The following is a 13,574-nucleotide window of genomic DNA, read 5'->3' as shown; positions in this document are numbered from 1 at the left end:
GCTGGTGCTGCTGGGAGCAGGGAGGGAGCAGGGGCTGGGAGGGAGCGAGCCCAGGGCTGTGCTGCACGGAGCACACAGGGGCAAGGCCTAAGGGGAGCAGTGTGCAGGAGAGACCTTCGGGTGCGAGGGGGTCCGGGATCCAAAACCATCTGGACAAGGAGCCCCGTTGTGCAGAGAGCCCTCTGGCATCAGCCAGGAAAGGGGCAGTGGCAGTGCTCAGTGGAATTAGTTTAACCCTTACAGTCATGCATGCTCCAAGCAGCGTCTGAAACATGGAATGGGGCGGGGGACATACTCACAGCCTTGTGCACCCAGAGACATCAGCTGGGACGCAGAAGTTGGGATGAAGCTCAGCAGAGTGACAGTGGCCTTCCAATAGCCAATTTTCATCCTTTTAGCTCAAGAAGACCTGCAATAACAGAGAGACAGTAAGAGAGAGCTGCCTGAGAGGCATGTGAGTTTAAGGGGGAGGAAGGAAAGGGACAAAGCGACAACTCTGGGGAAAGAGGACACAGGAAGCAGCAGCAACAGCTGAGTTTGCAGGTTTGCAACTCGGTTTGCAGCTCAGGGCTCCTAAGTTGGTGGGTTGGCTGTGATTTACCTGTGAGCACGGGGTCTGGTCAGCAAGACACAAACTGTGCGTCAAAAGCACCGGGAAAGGAGCGTGTCCTGGAGCAGCACTGACTGCCATGCGAGCGGCTGAGCTGAATGCACATACGTGTGACCTCCCCGAGCAAGGACACAGCTGTTCACCTCTGCCCATAGCCGCGCACTCAGGAATGCTGAGCGGCTGCCCTTTACCTTGGCTTCCTCAGCTGTGAATTAGAGAAAAGCCCCCCTCCCTCCTCCCTCTGTCCCAGCACAGGAAGTGCAGCCTCGAGAAGATGACTTAGCAAACACCTCATGCTCTTATTTCCTACACACGGGCACGAGACGCACTCTCCCTCTGCTCCTCCTGTTCTCACATGATTTCCAGCCTTCCCCAGACTGACAGCTGAAGCCTTCTGAGCACACCCACCCTGCAGCCCATACAGCACAGCAGAGCGCACTGCCACACGCAGTATGGGAGCCCATTCCTCCCTGCCAGTTCTCCACAAAGCAGAGATGTACACAAACGCCACCGGCCTGCAGGCAAGAATCCAAACAGGCTGGCAACAGGAAGAAGGAACAGACAGCGATCCAATCGCCCCTGCAACGCCCTTGGAAATAGGGACAAAAAGCGGCACTCAGGGAAGGACAGGAGGAGGCGCGCAGGGTTCTGCGCCACGGGGCGCCCTGGGCAGTGTGAGGTGACATGGGGTGACGCGGGGTGACACAAAGTGACGCGGCCCAGCTGTCACCTCCCACACCTGGACTCCTCTGCCGCGCTCCCAGCTCACACAGAGCCCAGCGCTGCCCCCCCCACACACCTGGAGCACTCAGCACACGCACATCTCAACCAGCAGCACTTACTGCCGGGATGCAGTCTGCGTCGGCGGCAGCGCAGCAGCACAGCTGTGCAGGTGCTCACTGTGCCACCCCACTGCTGCACACACGGACAGGAGGAGATCCCCAGGAGCGGTGCAACTCCTTTGCCCCGCACAGCAGCACGGTGCGGCCGTGCCAAGCACTGTCAGCTCTGTGGATGAGAATTTAATGAAGCAAAGAGGAGGAGGAGGATCGCTTTCTCCAATCGTTTGCTCCCCCCTCCCTCCTGGACAAAATGGACCGAGCAGCAGGAAAACCTTTGCCCCAAGAACTAAGAACGCAACAGGTTCTCTGCTTCCAGCCTAGAGGAAAAAAAAAAAAAAAGAAAAAAAAAAAGATGATAATCTTTGCTTTGCTCTGCTTTGGTCTGTGCTGTTTCTGGAGGCAGTGCCATGCCACACTGAAACACAGTGAAAACCCCAATGCCCACCAAAGCCAAAAGCCACACCAGGCATCATCCCCTCAGTGCTCCTGGGGAACAAACCCAGCTGTGTCAGGCTGTTCTAGTGAAAGGGAGAGTACAACCAAAGCACGTGGTTGGCACTTTGAGACACTGACACTGGACTTGTGGCACTGAACCACCAGCAGCTGCTGCAGGAATTGAAAAAAACCCACACGAAACCACCACCGCACCACTCGGCCTCCATCTCAAACCCACGGTGTGCAGAGGATCTGTGCCCGAGCAGCTGCTCCCATTGTCACAGTCATTATTTGCATTAGGGTTCATTACACACAAAAGGTGAAAGCCGCGCTCTTATCAAAGCCTGCGCCACGTCAACGCTGAATCGCTTCAGATAAAATGCCCACACAGCCAGAGTTAATAATTACACACCGTTTGGACCTGCTGTGTTAAAAGGAAGCCTTCCACACTGACACAGCAGCTCAATGTGCTCAGAAGTTGAAGTCATGCTCTAAATATACCATCCCATCAGTAACAGCAAACACAGCGACCTGGTGGCCGTCCTGCAGCCCGCAGCTCCGCATGGCTCCGCTCCCTTCTCACGGCATTATTCTTAGGGCTTTTGTCATCAGATTTATGGGATCGTTGCGTGTGATACGTCACAGCATCGGAATGCTTAAGAGAATCATAGAACCATAGAATGGCCTGGGTTGAAAAGGACCACAACGATCATCCAGTTCCAACCCCCTGCTGTGTGCAGGTCTGCCAACCAGCAGCCCAGGCTGCCCAGAGCCACATCCAGCCTGGCCTCGAATGCCTGCAGGGATGGGGCATCCACAGCCTCTTCGGGCACGTAAGCGTAAACAGCGATTTATCAGCGAACCAGAGAGGAAAGCAGCACTTCCTGAAGGTTTTAAAGCAGGGGCGGCTGTAAAGAAGCGCAATGATGCCGGGAATGTCAGCACTCCTTTATTGCGGGTCGGCTGCGCTCTACCGCTGTACCGCGCCGCACCGCGCGCCCCGCCCCGCCCCGCGCTGCGCTCCCGCGGCCCGCGGAGCCCCGAGAGGGGCGGAGGAGCGCGCGGGGTCGGCGCGGTGGGGGCTCAGAGCGGAGCCCCGCGCGGGCGGAGAGCGGTGCGGACGGAACGGCCGTCGCGGGGGCCGCGGGAGAGCGCAGCCCGCAGAGCTCCGAGCACGGCCGCTCGGCGCGGGCCAAGGCGCCGTCAACGGCTCGAGGGCTACGGGGGGGGTGGAACCCCGGGAGGAACCGGGCCCGCACCGAGGGGCGGCGCTGACCCCCACCGGCGCCGCCCGGAGAGCGGGGCCCGGCAGTGATGCACGGCCTCGGCCTTCCTCCCCCGCTCCCGCCCGGCGCGGTCGCCCCCGGCGCGGTCTCCCCGATCCCGGCCCGGCTCACGGAGCTCTCTCCCGCCCCGCCCCGCCCCGCCGGTGGCAGCAGGGGGCGCCACGCCGGGCGCCGCCATTTCCCTCCGCTCACCTGCGGCGTCCGAGCTCACCCTGCGCCGCCGACGCCGCCAGCGACCAATCGCGACGCCCTGACGGCCGCCGCCAGCCAATGGGAGCGTGAGGGCGGGACGGCCGGGCGCGGCATGGCGGCACCTGGTGGCGGCGGGCGGCGCTGCGTGCACGTGGGCGCGAGCTCTGCAGCGGGCGCCGCGGTGCCGCCGCCTCCTGCGTTACCACGGCAACCGCGCCGGGCCCGCCTTTCTGGGACCCTCCTGCAAGAGCGGCCCGCGGGACCCGACCCGTGCCGGGCTGCCGCTCCCGTCCCAATGGCCATGCCTGCGGCTCAGCGCGGGGCCGCTCGACGCCGAGCGCGCTGTGTGCGCGGGCCGGCATCCCCGGCCCGGCCGTCCTCGGCGTGCGAGGGCGGCGGAGAGGCAAAGCGGCGGTGATGGCCGCTCTTCTCAGCCCGGGCCGCCCCGCACCGCCTGCCCGGCCCGGCCCCCTACCCGGCCCCGCGCCGTCGCGCAAGGCGTCCCAGGCCACGCTCCCCGCCGCTCCCGGCCGCAGGTGCGCGGACTTTGCCCCGGCCGCGCCTTCGCGCTATGCCGCGCCCGCTTGAAGTCCCCGCGGGGGCCGGGCCAGGAGCCCCGCCGGCCGATGCCCGTCGCCCGGTGCTCGGGGTCCGGTCCGGTCCGGTCGGGCGCGGCCCCCGGCGCTGTCCGACGCGCGGTGCTGAAGGCGACGGCGGCCCCTGGGGCGGGGCGGGGCGGCCCGAGCAGGTGGCGGTGCCCCCCCGCCCCCCCGCCCCGTGCTGCCGCTCCCCGCCCCCCGTGCGCCCTCCCGCCGCCGCCGTTCCCATTCCCATCACGTCCTCCTCCGGCCCCCGCCGCGCTCGCTCCCCGCTCCGCGATGGCCAGCACCTTCGCCCGCGCTCTCTCCGCCCGCCGCTCCGCCGGGCTCCTGGCCATGGTGGGCGCCGGCTCGCTCGCCGCCGGCTTTCTGCTCGCCCGGGACACGGTCAGCGCCGGCGAGCGGCAGCGGCGGCGCTACCCGCCCAGGTACCGGGAGCGGGCGGCGGGGGCGCACGTGCGGGGGCGGCGGCGGACGGGGGCTGCTTCCCGCGGCCGGGGCACCGGGGGAGGAGGCGCGGGGCTCCCGCAGCTCCCTGAGGCATCCCGAGCCTCGGGGCGGCAGTGACCGGGGTCGCGGTCAGCCCCCGTCTCAGAGCCGCGCCCCGTTGGGGGGGGACTGACTCCTCCGGCGGGACCAAACCCTTCTGCCTCGGGCGTCCGGGAACGGGCACGACGCGGCCCCGTCGCGGTTGCGGGATACGGCTTCCCTGATTCCAAGGGCACCGTTTTGCCGGGAGGGGCCGCGCAACCCATACGGCCGCGCCGGGGCGCGGGGCTCCCGGAACCGGGTCCGTGCCTGCCTTGGGGCAGCGCGGAGACGGCCCCCGGCCCGCGGGGCGGCACCGACACCGCCGCGCCGCGCCCGGATGGGGAACGGGGAACCCGGGGCCGGCCGAGCTGGGCAAAGCGCTGCCCCGTGGCCCGGGGCTGCGGAAGGGTCCTGCCGAGGTCTGTGATCGGCCCGTGCGGGGCGGGGGAACGAGGATTCAGTCTGGTGGGGACGGCACCGCGAGGATGTCGAGCACAGACACAGGCCGAGCTCAGCACGGTCGTCAGAGGAGCAGGGGGCTTCCCGACAGGGCCTCGCCCTCGCAGCTCGGGGCGGAGGGAGAGCGGAGGTCCAAGGCTGCGGCGCAGCCATTCGCGCTGCGCTGGCGGTTTCAAACAGAGATAAGCTCTGAGGTGTGCGCTTGGAGTGGGCGCGGTCCCCCCGCCTGGCTTGCGGGTGCTTCTGGGGTGACGCGGCTCCCTTGGAGCCGCTGGTCGCGTCAGAGCAGTGCAGCAATGCCGAGGCTGCAGCTCCAGCGCCGAAACTCTCACGTTGCTCCCTTCGTACCGCTCCTTGCCAGGGGCTGCGGCTGGCAGCAGCCCGGCACAGCCCGGCGGTGGTCGGGGAGTGAGGAGCGGGTGCCCCCGTCCCGCTGCCGGCAGAGATGGGGTGGGGGAAGGTGCGGAACAGAGGAGGCAGAGCGCTGCTGCTCCAAACGCACGCGGCTGCTGCGATCCTGCAGCAAACAGCAGCGTGCCGGCAGCGCGCGGTGCTGCTCTGCATTGCAGGCTGAGCGCTGCTCGTGCAGAGAGCCGTGCCTAGAGCCGGCGCCAGGCCGGGCCGTGGAAACGGAATGGAATCGGAGTGAATGATAACGGCCGCGTGGTGCTGCCCGTTCACCCCTCCAGCAGCGCTGCACTGAGAGATTTCCGAGCGGCCGCAGGGCCGCAGACATCGGGTCGGCATCAGGTGGGGATGCTGAGGGCCGCGTGCCGGCCTGGCGAGACCTGAGGGGTGGGGGGCGGCCCAGAGCAGGGTGAGGGAGCGACCCCCGCGGCTGTGGAAGCAGCAGTCGGTGCCACTGGAAAGGGCGCTGGAAAAGGCTGCTGGATCAGTGCAGACAGCTGTGGGAGGTGCAGCAGCGCGAGCAGACCCACAGTACCTGCTGTGCACTGAGCAGTGCAGAACCCCTGGTGCAAGGGCACAGAGGGCACTGCAAGCAGCCCTGTCCTGAGGTACGGAGGGCCATGGTGCTGCACTGGCAGCAAGGTGCCTCCTCCCTGCTGCGCTGCCCCGGAACGCTTCCATCTCTGCTGGAAAAGCTTATGGCCTCCAGGGCTGGAGACCCACTGGGAATGCACCTGCAACTCAGCACTGGGTACTGGGAACAGAACGGCATGAAGCACAGTTCTACAGCTGGGTTTGGGGAACAAAACCAGGGGGAGAGCAACCCTGAAAGGCTAAGTGTGGTGCCACCTTCCTGCTTGGGGCAGAGGAAACTTGGACTGCTAGGCGAGAGCAACATCATAGCCCTTGGCTCCGCTTGGGCTTTGCTGGGCATGAGCACAGCACCAAGTGTATAACACTGTCATTCTCTGTGATGTTCTGCTTATCCCGGCCCCATGCAGCTTAGTTGGGGTGCTCTGGAAAGGCTGAAAAGAGATTGCCCAAATCTTCTGGCTGCGATTCAGGACTGTTCTGGGGAAAGGTCTGCTCAGGACGGAGCTAAATCAGCACTGCAGCAGGCGCAGATCCTGGAGCTTTTAAGTCTCTGAACCCTTTGCAGTGGGGCTAAGGACTGCTTATATCAGGCAGAATGCTTAAACCTAATACAGCCTCCTTCTGGCTGCAAGCAAGCCTGCTCGCCTTAGCAACCTTTGCTGGCTCTGAATGCAGTCTGCTGGCAGCAGGGTGGGAAGCAGAGTGAGCTGCAGTCCTGGCGCACTGGGCAGTGCTGGAGGCAGGGAAGGGATGAATCCAACTGTCCCTTTCTGAGCAGCGAATGCTTTTTATGAGAGTGTCTCACACTAGGGAGACATGGGTCCGCATCCAGCCAATGGCAGGAGCAACAAAAGAGGCTGAGCAGGCTGCATCCCACGTGTAACAAGGCATCTTTTGAGCCAGAGCAACTCAAACAGCAAAGATATGTGCGTAGGACTGGGAGCAGCCTCAGCCCAGCCTGGGACTGGCTCTGTCCAGAGCAAACACCTCCATGCAAGGGGACAGGCTGGAGCCAGTGCTTCCCCACGCAGAGCAGCACCATGAGCCCAGCCTCCCTTTCTTTCTGCAAACTCCGGAAGCCACAAGCAACAGCCAAGCCATAGGCACAGGGCCAGATTGCAGACTCAGGGCTGGGGATGGCAAGCTCTGCACAGCAGCATGGGGCCAGGTGCTTGGAGGCAGTGGAGGTGACAGCGATTGGCTGCTGCCACTACTGCCGCAGATTCATGTCTGCACCTGGCACCTCTGCTTCCTCCTGAGCTGCCAGTGCCTCCCTGAGGAAGAGGGGCCAGGTATCCCTGGCCACCGTCCAGTCCTCTCGACCTGGGGAGGGCTGCTCCTGTCCCACTCTAGACAGTGGTACCTCCAGTGGGAGGGATTTGGCCAAGGAGAGTGCGGTCAGGTCCTGCTCCGCCAATTCCCCTGTGAGCACAGGAAAGCACAAAGCCCAGCTAAAGTGGGAATGAGGTCAGGAGACGGCCTCCCGCTAAGCTGATTAGAAGAAAGCATCCCCCTAATACAATAAACTGCGCCAGAGCAGTGCGGTTCCCACCAGCTGCAGATCAGGGTCAGCCCATTTCCTGCCCCACAGCGTCCGGGCTGTGTGGGGTCAGAGCCCCCAGGGCTGCGTGCAGACGCACAGACCTGAACACTCACAGGCACAGCAGGAGCAGCTGCCCTGCGCTGTGCAGAACAGAGCAAACCCTGCACAGCCCGGAGCTGGCAGCCCTGCGCCCAGGCACTACGTGGGGCTGTGGCTGACATGGCTGCCTGCCACAAAGCACTCCCAGCACCAAGCCCTGGTACATAGCTGATAAGGAGCTGTACCCTGAGCACCAGCCAGACTTGCTCATGGACTCTTGTCCTCGTGGCAGCCATCATCTTGGGCTGCTCTCTGCTCCCATGCGATCCAGCAGCTGTCTTTGTGGGGACAGCACAGTTCTCCCTGCCCACCTTGCTATGGGGGTCTCCATAAGGCAGAGGCACCACTGGGACCTGGGGTGGATGACAGTTGATGGCCACTCAGCAGCACCCACTGCCCTCACTCCCACTGCCCAGGGAGACGAGGGAGAAAATACCAGGAAAAAAGTTTGTAGGTGTCACGCTCACCCAAGGAAAGGGAAGGAGTGACTGAATTTGCGCTTTTGTCCTCAACAGGTTGAGATAAAGAGCAGTTTAATGGAAGGGAAAAAAAAAAAAAAAAACAACAAAGGTCACGCAGAAGTAAAAGGAAAAAAATATATATATTCTTGATTTTCCATCAGCAATGCTCAGCCACTCCTTGGGAATCAGGGCCTTGGGATACGCGGTGGTCATTTGGGCAGATGGAAGCTCTCATAATGAGAGCCCTTCCTTCGCCCTGCCCCCAGCTTTTATTGCTGACTGCAGTGTGTGCAGTATGGAATATGCCCCGGTCGGGTTCGGCCAGCTGCCCCAGGGACGTCCCCTCCCCACCTCCTGCCCATACCCAGGCTCTGCAGGACCGGGGAGGACTGTGGTGCTGTGCCAGTGCTGCTCAGTAAGAGACAGAACGTTGGTGCAACATCAGTGCCATCGCAGCTATGGGGGTAACACACAGCACTGTGGGCTGCAGTGGGGAAATGAGCTCCAACCCAGTCAGACTCGGCAAAAAACTGCTGGACACAGAGGCTCATTGGTGCCTCCTCCCGCAGTGCTGAGTACCCCGACCTGCGGAAACACAACAACTGCATGGCCAGCAACCTGACGCCAGCCATCTATGCGAGGCTCTGCGACAAAGCCACCCCCAACGGCTGGACCTTGGACCAATGCATCCAGACCGGCGTGGACAACCCAGGCCACCCTTTCATCAAGACGGTCGGCATGGTGGCTGGTGATGAGGAGACGTACGAGGTGAGATACGGCCGGGGCCCTGCCACGCTCCAGGCTCCATAGGGCACCTGCCACATCCCCAAAGGGCTGTGCATGGCGCTGGCTCTGAGGAGCTGCCCTGTCCCACTTCCCTCCAGGTGTTTGCAGAGCTGTTCGACCCCGTGATCCAGGAGCGGCACAATGGGTACAACCCCCGCACCATGAAGCACGTCACGGACCTGGACGCCTCCAAGGTGGGCATGCTGCGGTGTGCCCCGGCCCTGGGGACAGTGATGCTCAGTGCCAGTTCTGCCCGCCAATGTCCCATGTTTGTTCTAGATTAAGTTTGGCCACTTCGATGAGCGCTACGTGCTCTCGTCCCGGGTCCGGACCGGGCGCAGCATCCGTGGGCTGAGCCTTCCACCCGCCTGCACCCGCGCCGAGCGGAGGGAGGTGGAGAAGGTGACGGTGGAGGCTCTGAACGGCCTCACAGGGGACCTGTCTGGCCGCTACTACCGTCTAAGCGAGATGACAGAGAAGGAGCAGCAGCAGCTCATTGATGTGAGTCGGGCAGCCCCGGCGGGACCCCATCCCGGCACCAGCTCCCACCACTTCTCCCTTCCCCACCCCAAGCCCTGCAGCACCGGCGCACAACCCCAGTGCGGTTACCCCATGCTGCAGAGGCTGCTCACGGCCCCGCTCATTAGAAGATGGAGTTGAACGTGGCCCAGCAGCTGATGGGGCTCTCTGGCTCCTGCCCTGTGTCCCTCCACGTGCTCACGGAAAGGCGAGTGCGTGGCACGCGGCTGCTGCCCCGCTGGCATTGTGAGGACTGCACGCCCACAGCCTCCGCACTGGGACAGCCAGCGATGCTCACCTCCTGTGTGGTGCACGGGGACCGGAGGGACGGCGCCCCGGTATCCGCCATGTGCCCTGCTGACACGCTGTGTCCCTGCAGGACCACTTCCTCTTTGACAAGCCGGTGTCCCCGCTCCTGACGGCAGCAGGAATGGCCCGGGACTGGCCCGACGCCCGAGGCATCTGGTGAGGACCTGCCCGGCGCTGGGCCGCCAACAGGGCAGGAGGAGGAGGCGGGCACCGCTGCTCCATCCCGCTGCCCCCGCCCGCGCTCCCGCCCCGCAGACCCCGCTGCCTCCAGGCCGCCGTTCCGCCGCGCCGTGCCCACGGCTGTGTCCTCCCTGCCCACCCTGGTTTCCGATCGCCGGCTGCAGCCCATGGAGCTGCGCAGAGCCGGGGCGGCCGCCCCCTGCACAACCCGCAACGCCTCGCACGGCAGCGGGCAGCTCTGCGGCCGTCCCGGGCCCTGCTGCCAGCCCTGCCTGCTCTGCAGCGCATCGTTCCCTCTCCTGCCAAAAACCCGTTCCTGCTGGCTGCTTCCCAGACAGCGCCCAGCGCCTCGCCCCGCTCTGCACACCGTACCCGCCCCCAAACTCACCCGGCCGCGGCCGCTTCTCCCTCCTGCTCCCTGCACACCTACACGCGCCCGCACGCCGCCAGGCCTTAACAGCAGGGGAGCGGGCGCTGCGGGCCGCCGCTGGCTGCGTGGGCACAGGGCTGTCGCGGCCCCCGCACAGCCGAGCGCTGCCCTGCCGCAGGCACAACAATGAGAAGACCTTCCTGATCTGGATCAACGAGGAGGACCACACGCGCGTCATCTCCATGGAGAAGGGCGGTAACATGAAGCGCGTCTTTGAGCGGTTCTGCCGGGGCCTGAAGGAGGTGAGAACCCTCGGCGCTGCCTTGCCAGCCCTGCGGATGGGGGCCGTGCAGCGCTTGTGTCCCTCGCGGTCTGGGGCTGGGCAGCACGCGCTGAGGGTTGGGCTGGGGGCTGAGCTGCTTTTTGTGCTTCTAACCCAGGTGGAGCGACTCATCCAGGAGCGAGGCTGGGAGTTCATGTGGAATGAGAGGCTGGGCTACATCCTGACCTGCCCCTCCAACCTGGGCACTGGGCTGCGGGCGGGCGTCCACATCAAGCTGCCACTGCTCAGCAAGGTAGTGACTGTGGATGGTGCTGGGGGAGCCGGGGCTGCAGGCACAGAGAGTCCAGCCCTGCCAGGTTGAAAGGACTGTGGCACAGCCCTGGATGCTGCTCGGGATCACACAGGGGAGCATGGTGCCCGCATTGCAGCTGGAGGGGCCAGGCACATGAGTGCTGAATGGGATCTGCTTGGGGCCAGGGACTGCAGGGCTGCAGACAGGGTGCTGCAGAGTGTGGGAGGGCAGCCCTGGGGAGCTGATGGTCCTGCTGATCACTGACACCTTCTTTGGGCACCAGGACAGCCGCTTCCCCAAGATCCTGGAGAACCTGCGGCTACAGAAGCGTGGGACAGGCGGTGTGGACACAGCAGCCACCGGCAATGTCTTTGACATCTCCAACCTGGACCGGCTGGGGAAGTCAGAGGTGGGAGAGGGGCAGAGCTGGTCTTGGCAAGGGCAGCTGGGAAAAGGTGCACACACCTCAGCACCAGAACAGCTTTGCAGCTGTATGCTGAAGCCAGCAGTGGGGACTGGGGGCACTGTGCTCCATGGGTGCAGTAGGTGCCCTTCAAGCAGCGGCTGCTGGCACGTCTTGGGGGGGTGGCTGGGGCCAGGACAGCCTAGAGTCAGAACTTTGTGCTCCTGGTGCAGGTGGAACTGGTGCAGCTGGTGATAGACGGCGTGAACTACCTGATCGACTGTGAGCGGCGGCTGGAAAAGGGTCAGGACATTCGCATCCCATCCCCAGTGCCGCAGTTCCGGCACTGAGCCACGCCGAGGCAGTGCCAGCCTGCAGAACCCAGCTTCACCCATAGCTTATGACATCACTGTGCCCAGCATGTCCCTGCGCTGTTACGCACGGAGCCAGGCCAGACCCCATAAACGTGTGCTGCTGTAGCCTTGGCTCTCTCTGCTCCTTACCCCACCCGGCCCTGTGCCTGCGGAGAGGCACACAGATGGGTCTAGGTATCCTCGAGCAGTTCTCCCTGGATTTTTCCAGGTCACTCCTTCTGTGGGGGAATAGGCCTGAGGGGTCCCAGGGGCTGCATGTGGCCGTGGAGCGGGAAGCCTGGGGACAGCTAGCAGCAGGATAGGACAGGAGGGGCTTGGGAAAATGTTCCTGGCATTGCTGCAGGCATGCAGGGAGAGGGGCTGGGGGATTCTCACAGCAAGCTGCAGGCAGGCAGAGGAGAGCCTGCTCTGGCTCTGTTTCTGCCTGCAGGAAAGAAAGCACCATCAGAGCAGAGCGTGCCAGCCTGGTGATCCATGGGAAGGGCTCGTGTCCCCACTGCTGCTCGGAGCCCTTCAGAGCGCTTTCTCCCTCACACACACACACACACACAGAGCTCTGCTCAGAGATAGCACAGTGCTGCTGTCCGCACAGCAGCCATTGGAGGCCTGGGTTTGGGCAGGAGGCAGCAGAAAGGAGCTGCTGCTGGGCGCGGCCCGAGGAGCAGCACGAACCGGGCAGCGGGGCCAGGCGCCGGCCGTTCCCTTGCAAAGCTGCGCGCTATGACCCAGCTGTCCCGGCCCCGTATCTCGGCCGCCCGCAGAGCAGCCGTCCCAGCACCACCAGCAGGCGGCTCCCGGTCCCGCAGTCCCGCCTCTCCCCGCTCGGTGTCCGGGCGGCCCAAGTGCGGGGTCTGCGGCCGCCGCAGCACAGCGGCAGTCGGGCGGGTGGTTGGCACGGCACGGCACGGCACGGCACGGCACGGCACGGCCCCGCACCCCGCACAGATCCCCACCGTGGGACAGCATCCCAAAAGCTGCCGCAGCTCCCCGCACCCAGCCCAGCAGTCGCCCCTCAGCACGTTCCCCCACCGGCCGGGCCGGGCCGGCCCAGGGCAGCCGGCAGCCGGTCGGTGCGCAGCGCAGGGTCCCGGCTCAGCCCCCGGGCAGCCCTCCGGAGCGGGCAGGCTGGGCACGGCCGTGCCCTCGCACCCCGCCCGCCGCTATCGGGCAGCCCCGCAGCGCCCTCTGCCGGCAACGGGGCGGCGCGGAGCAGCGGGTCCCGGAGTAACGGAGCGACGGCGGCGGGAGCCGCGGCCCGGCAGCCCCCGTTTATCTGAAGGCGGTGGGTGGGAGGAAAGCGTCCTCCTCCTTTTGAGGAGCCCGGTGCTGCTGCTCGGACAGAGCAGCGCCCTTCGAGGTGTCTGGGGAGTACGGGGGGGTCGGTGGCTGAGTCTGACCCAGCACTCACCAGTGATGGCTGCAACAACATTCTGCAAGAGGGAAGACACAGTCAGTATCCAGACCGCAGCGCAGGCTCCACTGATGATCTTGTTTATAGTGGGACTCTTCCGGATATCCCGGAGCAGTCTAAGCCACTCATCCAGGCCGAAGAGAGTAAAGACAGCCTGCAGAGTATGGGGAAAGCTACTGCAAGAAGAAAATGGCTCTGTCATGTGAGGCCTGTGACAGTTACTCAGACTCAGCTGTCAGCTGGGTTTCTCCTTGCCAGATTACAGGGTGAGTGCAGGAGGACGCCTGCCCAAGAGAAACAAATGGGGAAATGGAAACACTGGCGCTGAGAACTGTCCCACCAAGTCCAGCAGAGATGCCAGACCAGCTGTGGCAGAAGGCAGTGCGTGGGGGCTGAGACGTGGGGCAAAGGCATGGGTTTGTGGCACCAGGTCCTGAAAAGGATGTGGTGGGACACATCAGGAGGAGGAGCTGTCACTCCATGTGGGCTGCAGCCACGGAAGGTGGCTACAGACAAGACAAGAACTTCACTAGTTCTGGCGCTCTTGGGCACGTTCTGCAGAGCTACCGTGCAGAGGGCAGAACCTCG

General features: G+C 64.3%; 2 protein-coding genes across 14 annotated transcripts in view; one reads left to right on the top strand and one right to left on the bottom strand.

The window, feature by feature from the left end:
* PPIP5K1 (diphosphoinositol pentakisphosphate kinase 1) overlaps nucleotides 1-4,112 on the bottom strand; it is a 41,427-nt gene extending 37,315 nt beyond the window's left edge. For 5 of the 13 annotated variants that reach the window (XM_085234097.1, XM_085234103.1, XM_085234106.1 and 2 more), the window contains exon 1: nucleotides 300-4,112. The gene's annotated coding sequence lies outside the window, so the exon portion shown is untranslated. The remainder of the gene's footprint in view (nucleotides 1-299) is intronic. The other 8 variants (XM_085234105.1, XM_085234107.1, XM_085234108.1 and 5 more) reach the window with 5 other exon arrangements.
* A 41-nt stretch (nucleotides 4,113-4,153) lies between these two features.
* On the top strand, nucleotides 4,154-11,680 carry CKMT1A (creatine kinase, mitochondrial 1A). Its single transcript, XM_085234117.1, has 9 exons — nucleotides 4,154-4,392; nucleotides 8,629-8,827; nucleotides 8,944-9,039; nucleotides 9,125-9,346; nucleotides 9,744-9,829; nucleotides 10,402-10,525; nucleotides 10,664-10,798; nucleotides 11,082-11,207; nucleotides 11,435-11,680. The coding sequence occupies exons 1-9, from the start codon at nucleotides 4,244-4,246 to the stop codon at nucleotides 11,549-11,551; spliced, it is 1,254 nt and encodes a 417-aa protein (XP_085090243.1). The 5' UTR covers nucleotides 4,154-4,243; the 3' UTR covers nucleotides 11,552-11,680.
* The last annotated feature ends 1,894 nt before the right edge of the window (nucleotides 11,681-13,574 follow it).

This window comes from Meleagris gallopavo, chromosome 12 (assembly GCF_905368555.1).
Source record: "Meleagris gallopavo chromosome 12, MGAL_WU_HG_1.1, whole genome shotgun sequence".
NCBI lineage: Eukaryota > Metazoa > Chordata > Aves > Galliformes > Phasianidae > Meleagris > Meleagris gallopavo.
The sequence above is the reverse complement of the archived record's forward strand: the minus strand, read 5'-3'. Positions and strand labels throughout refer to the sequence as shown.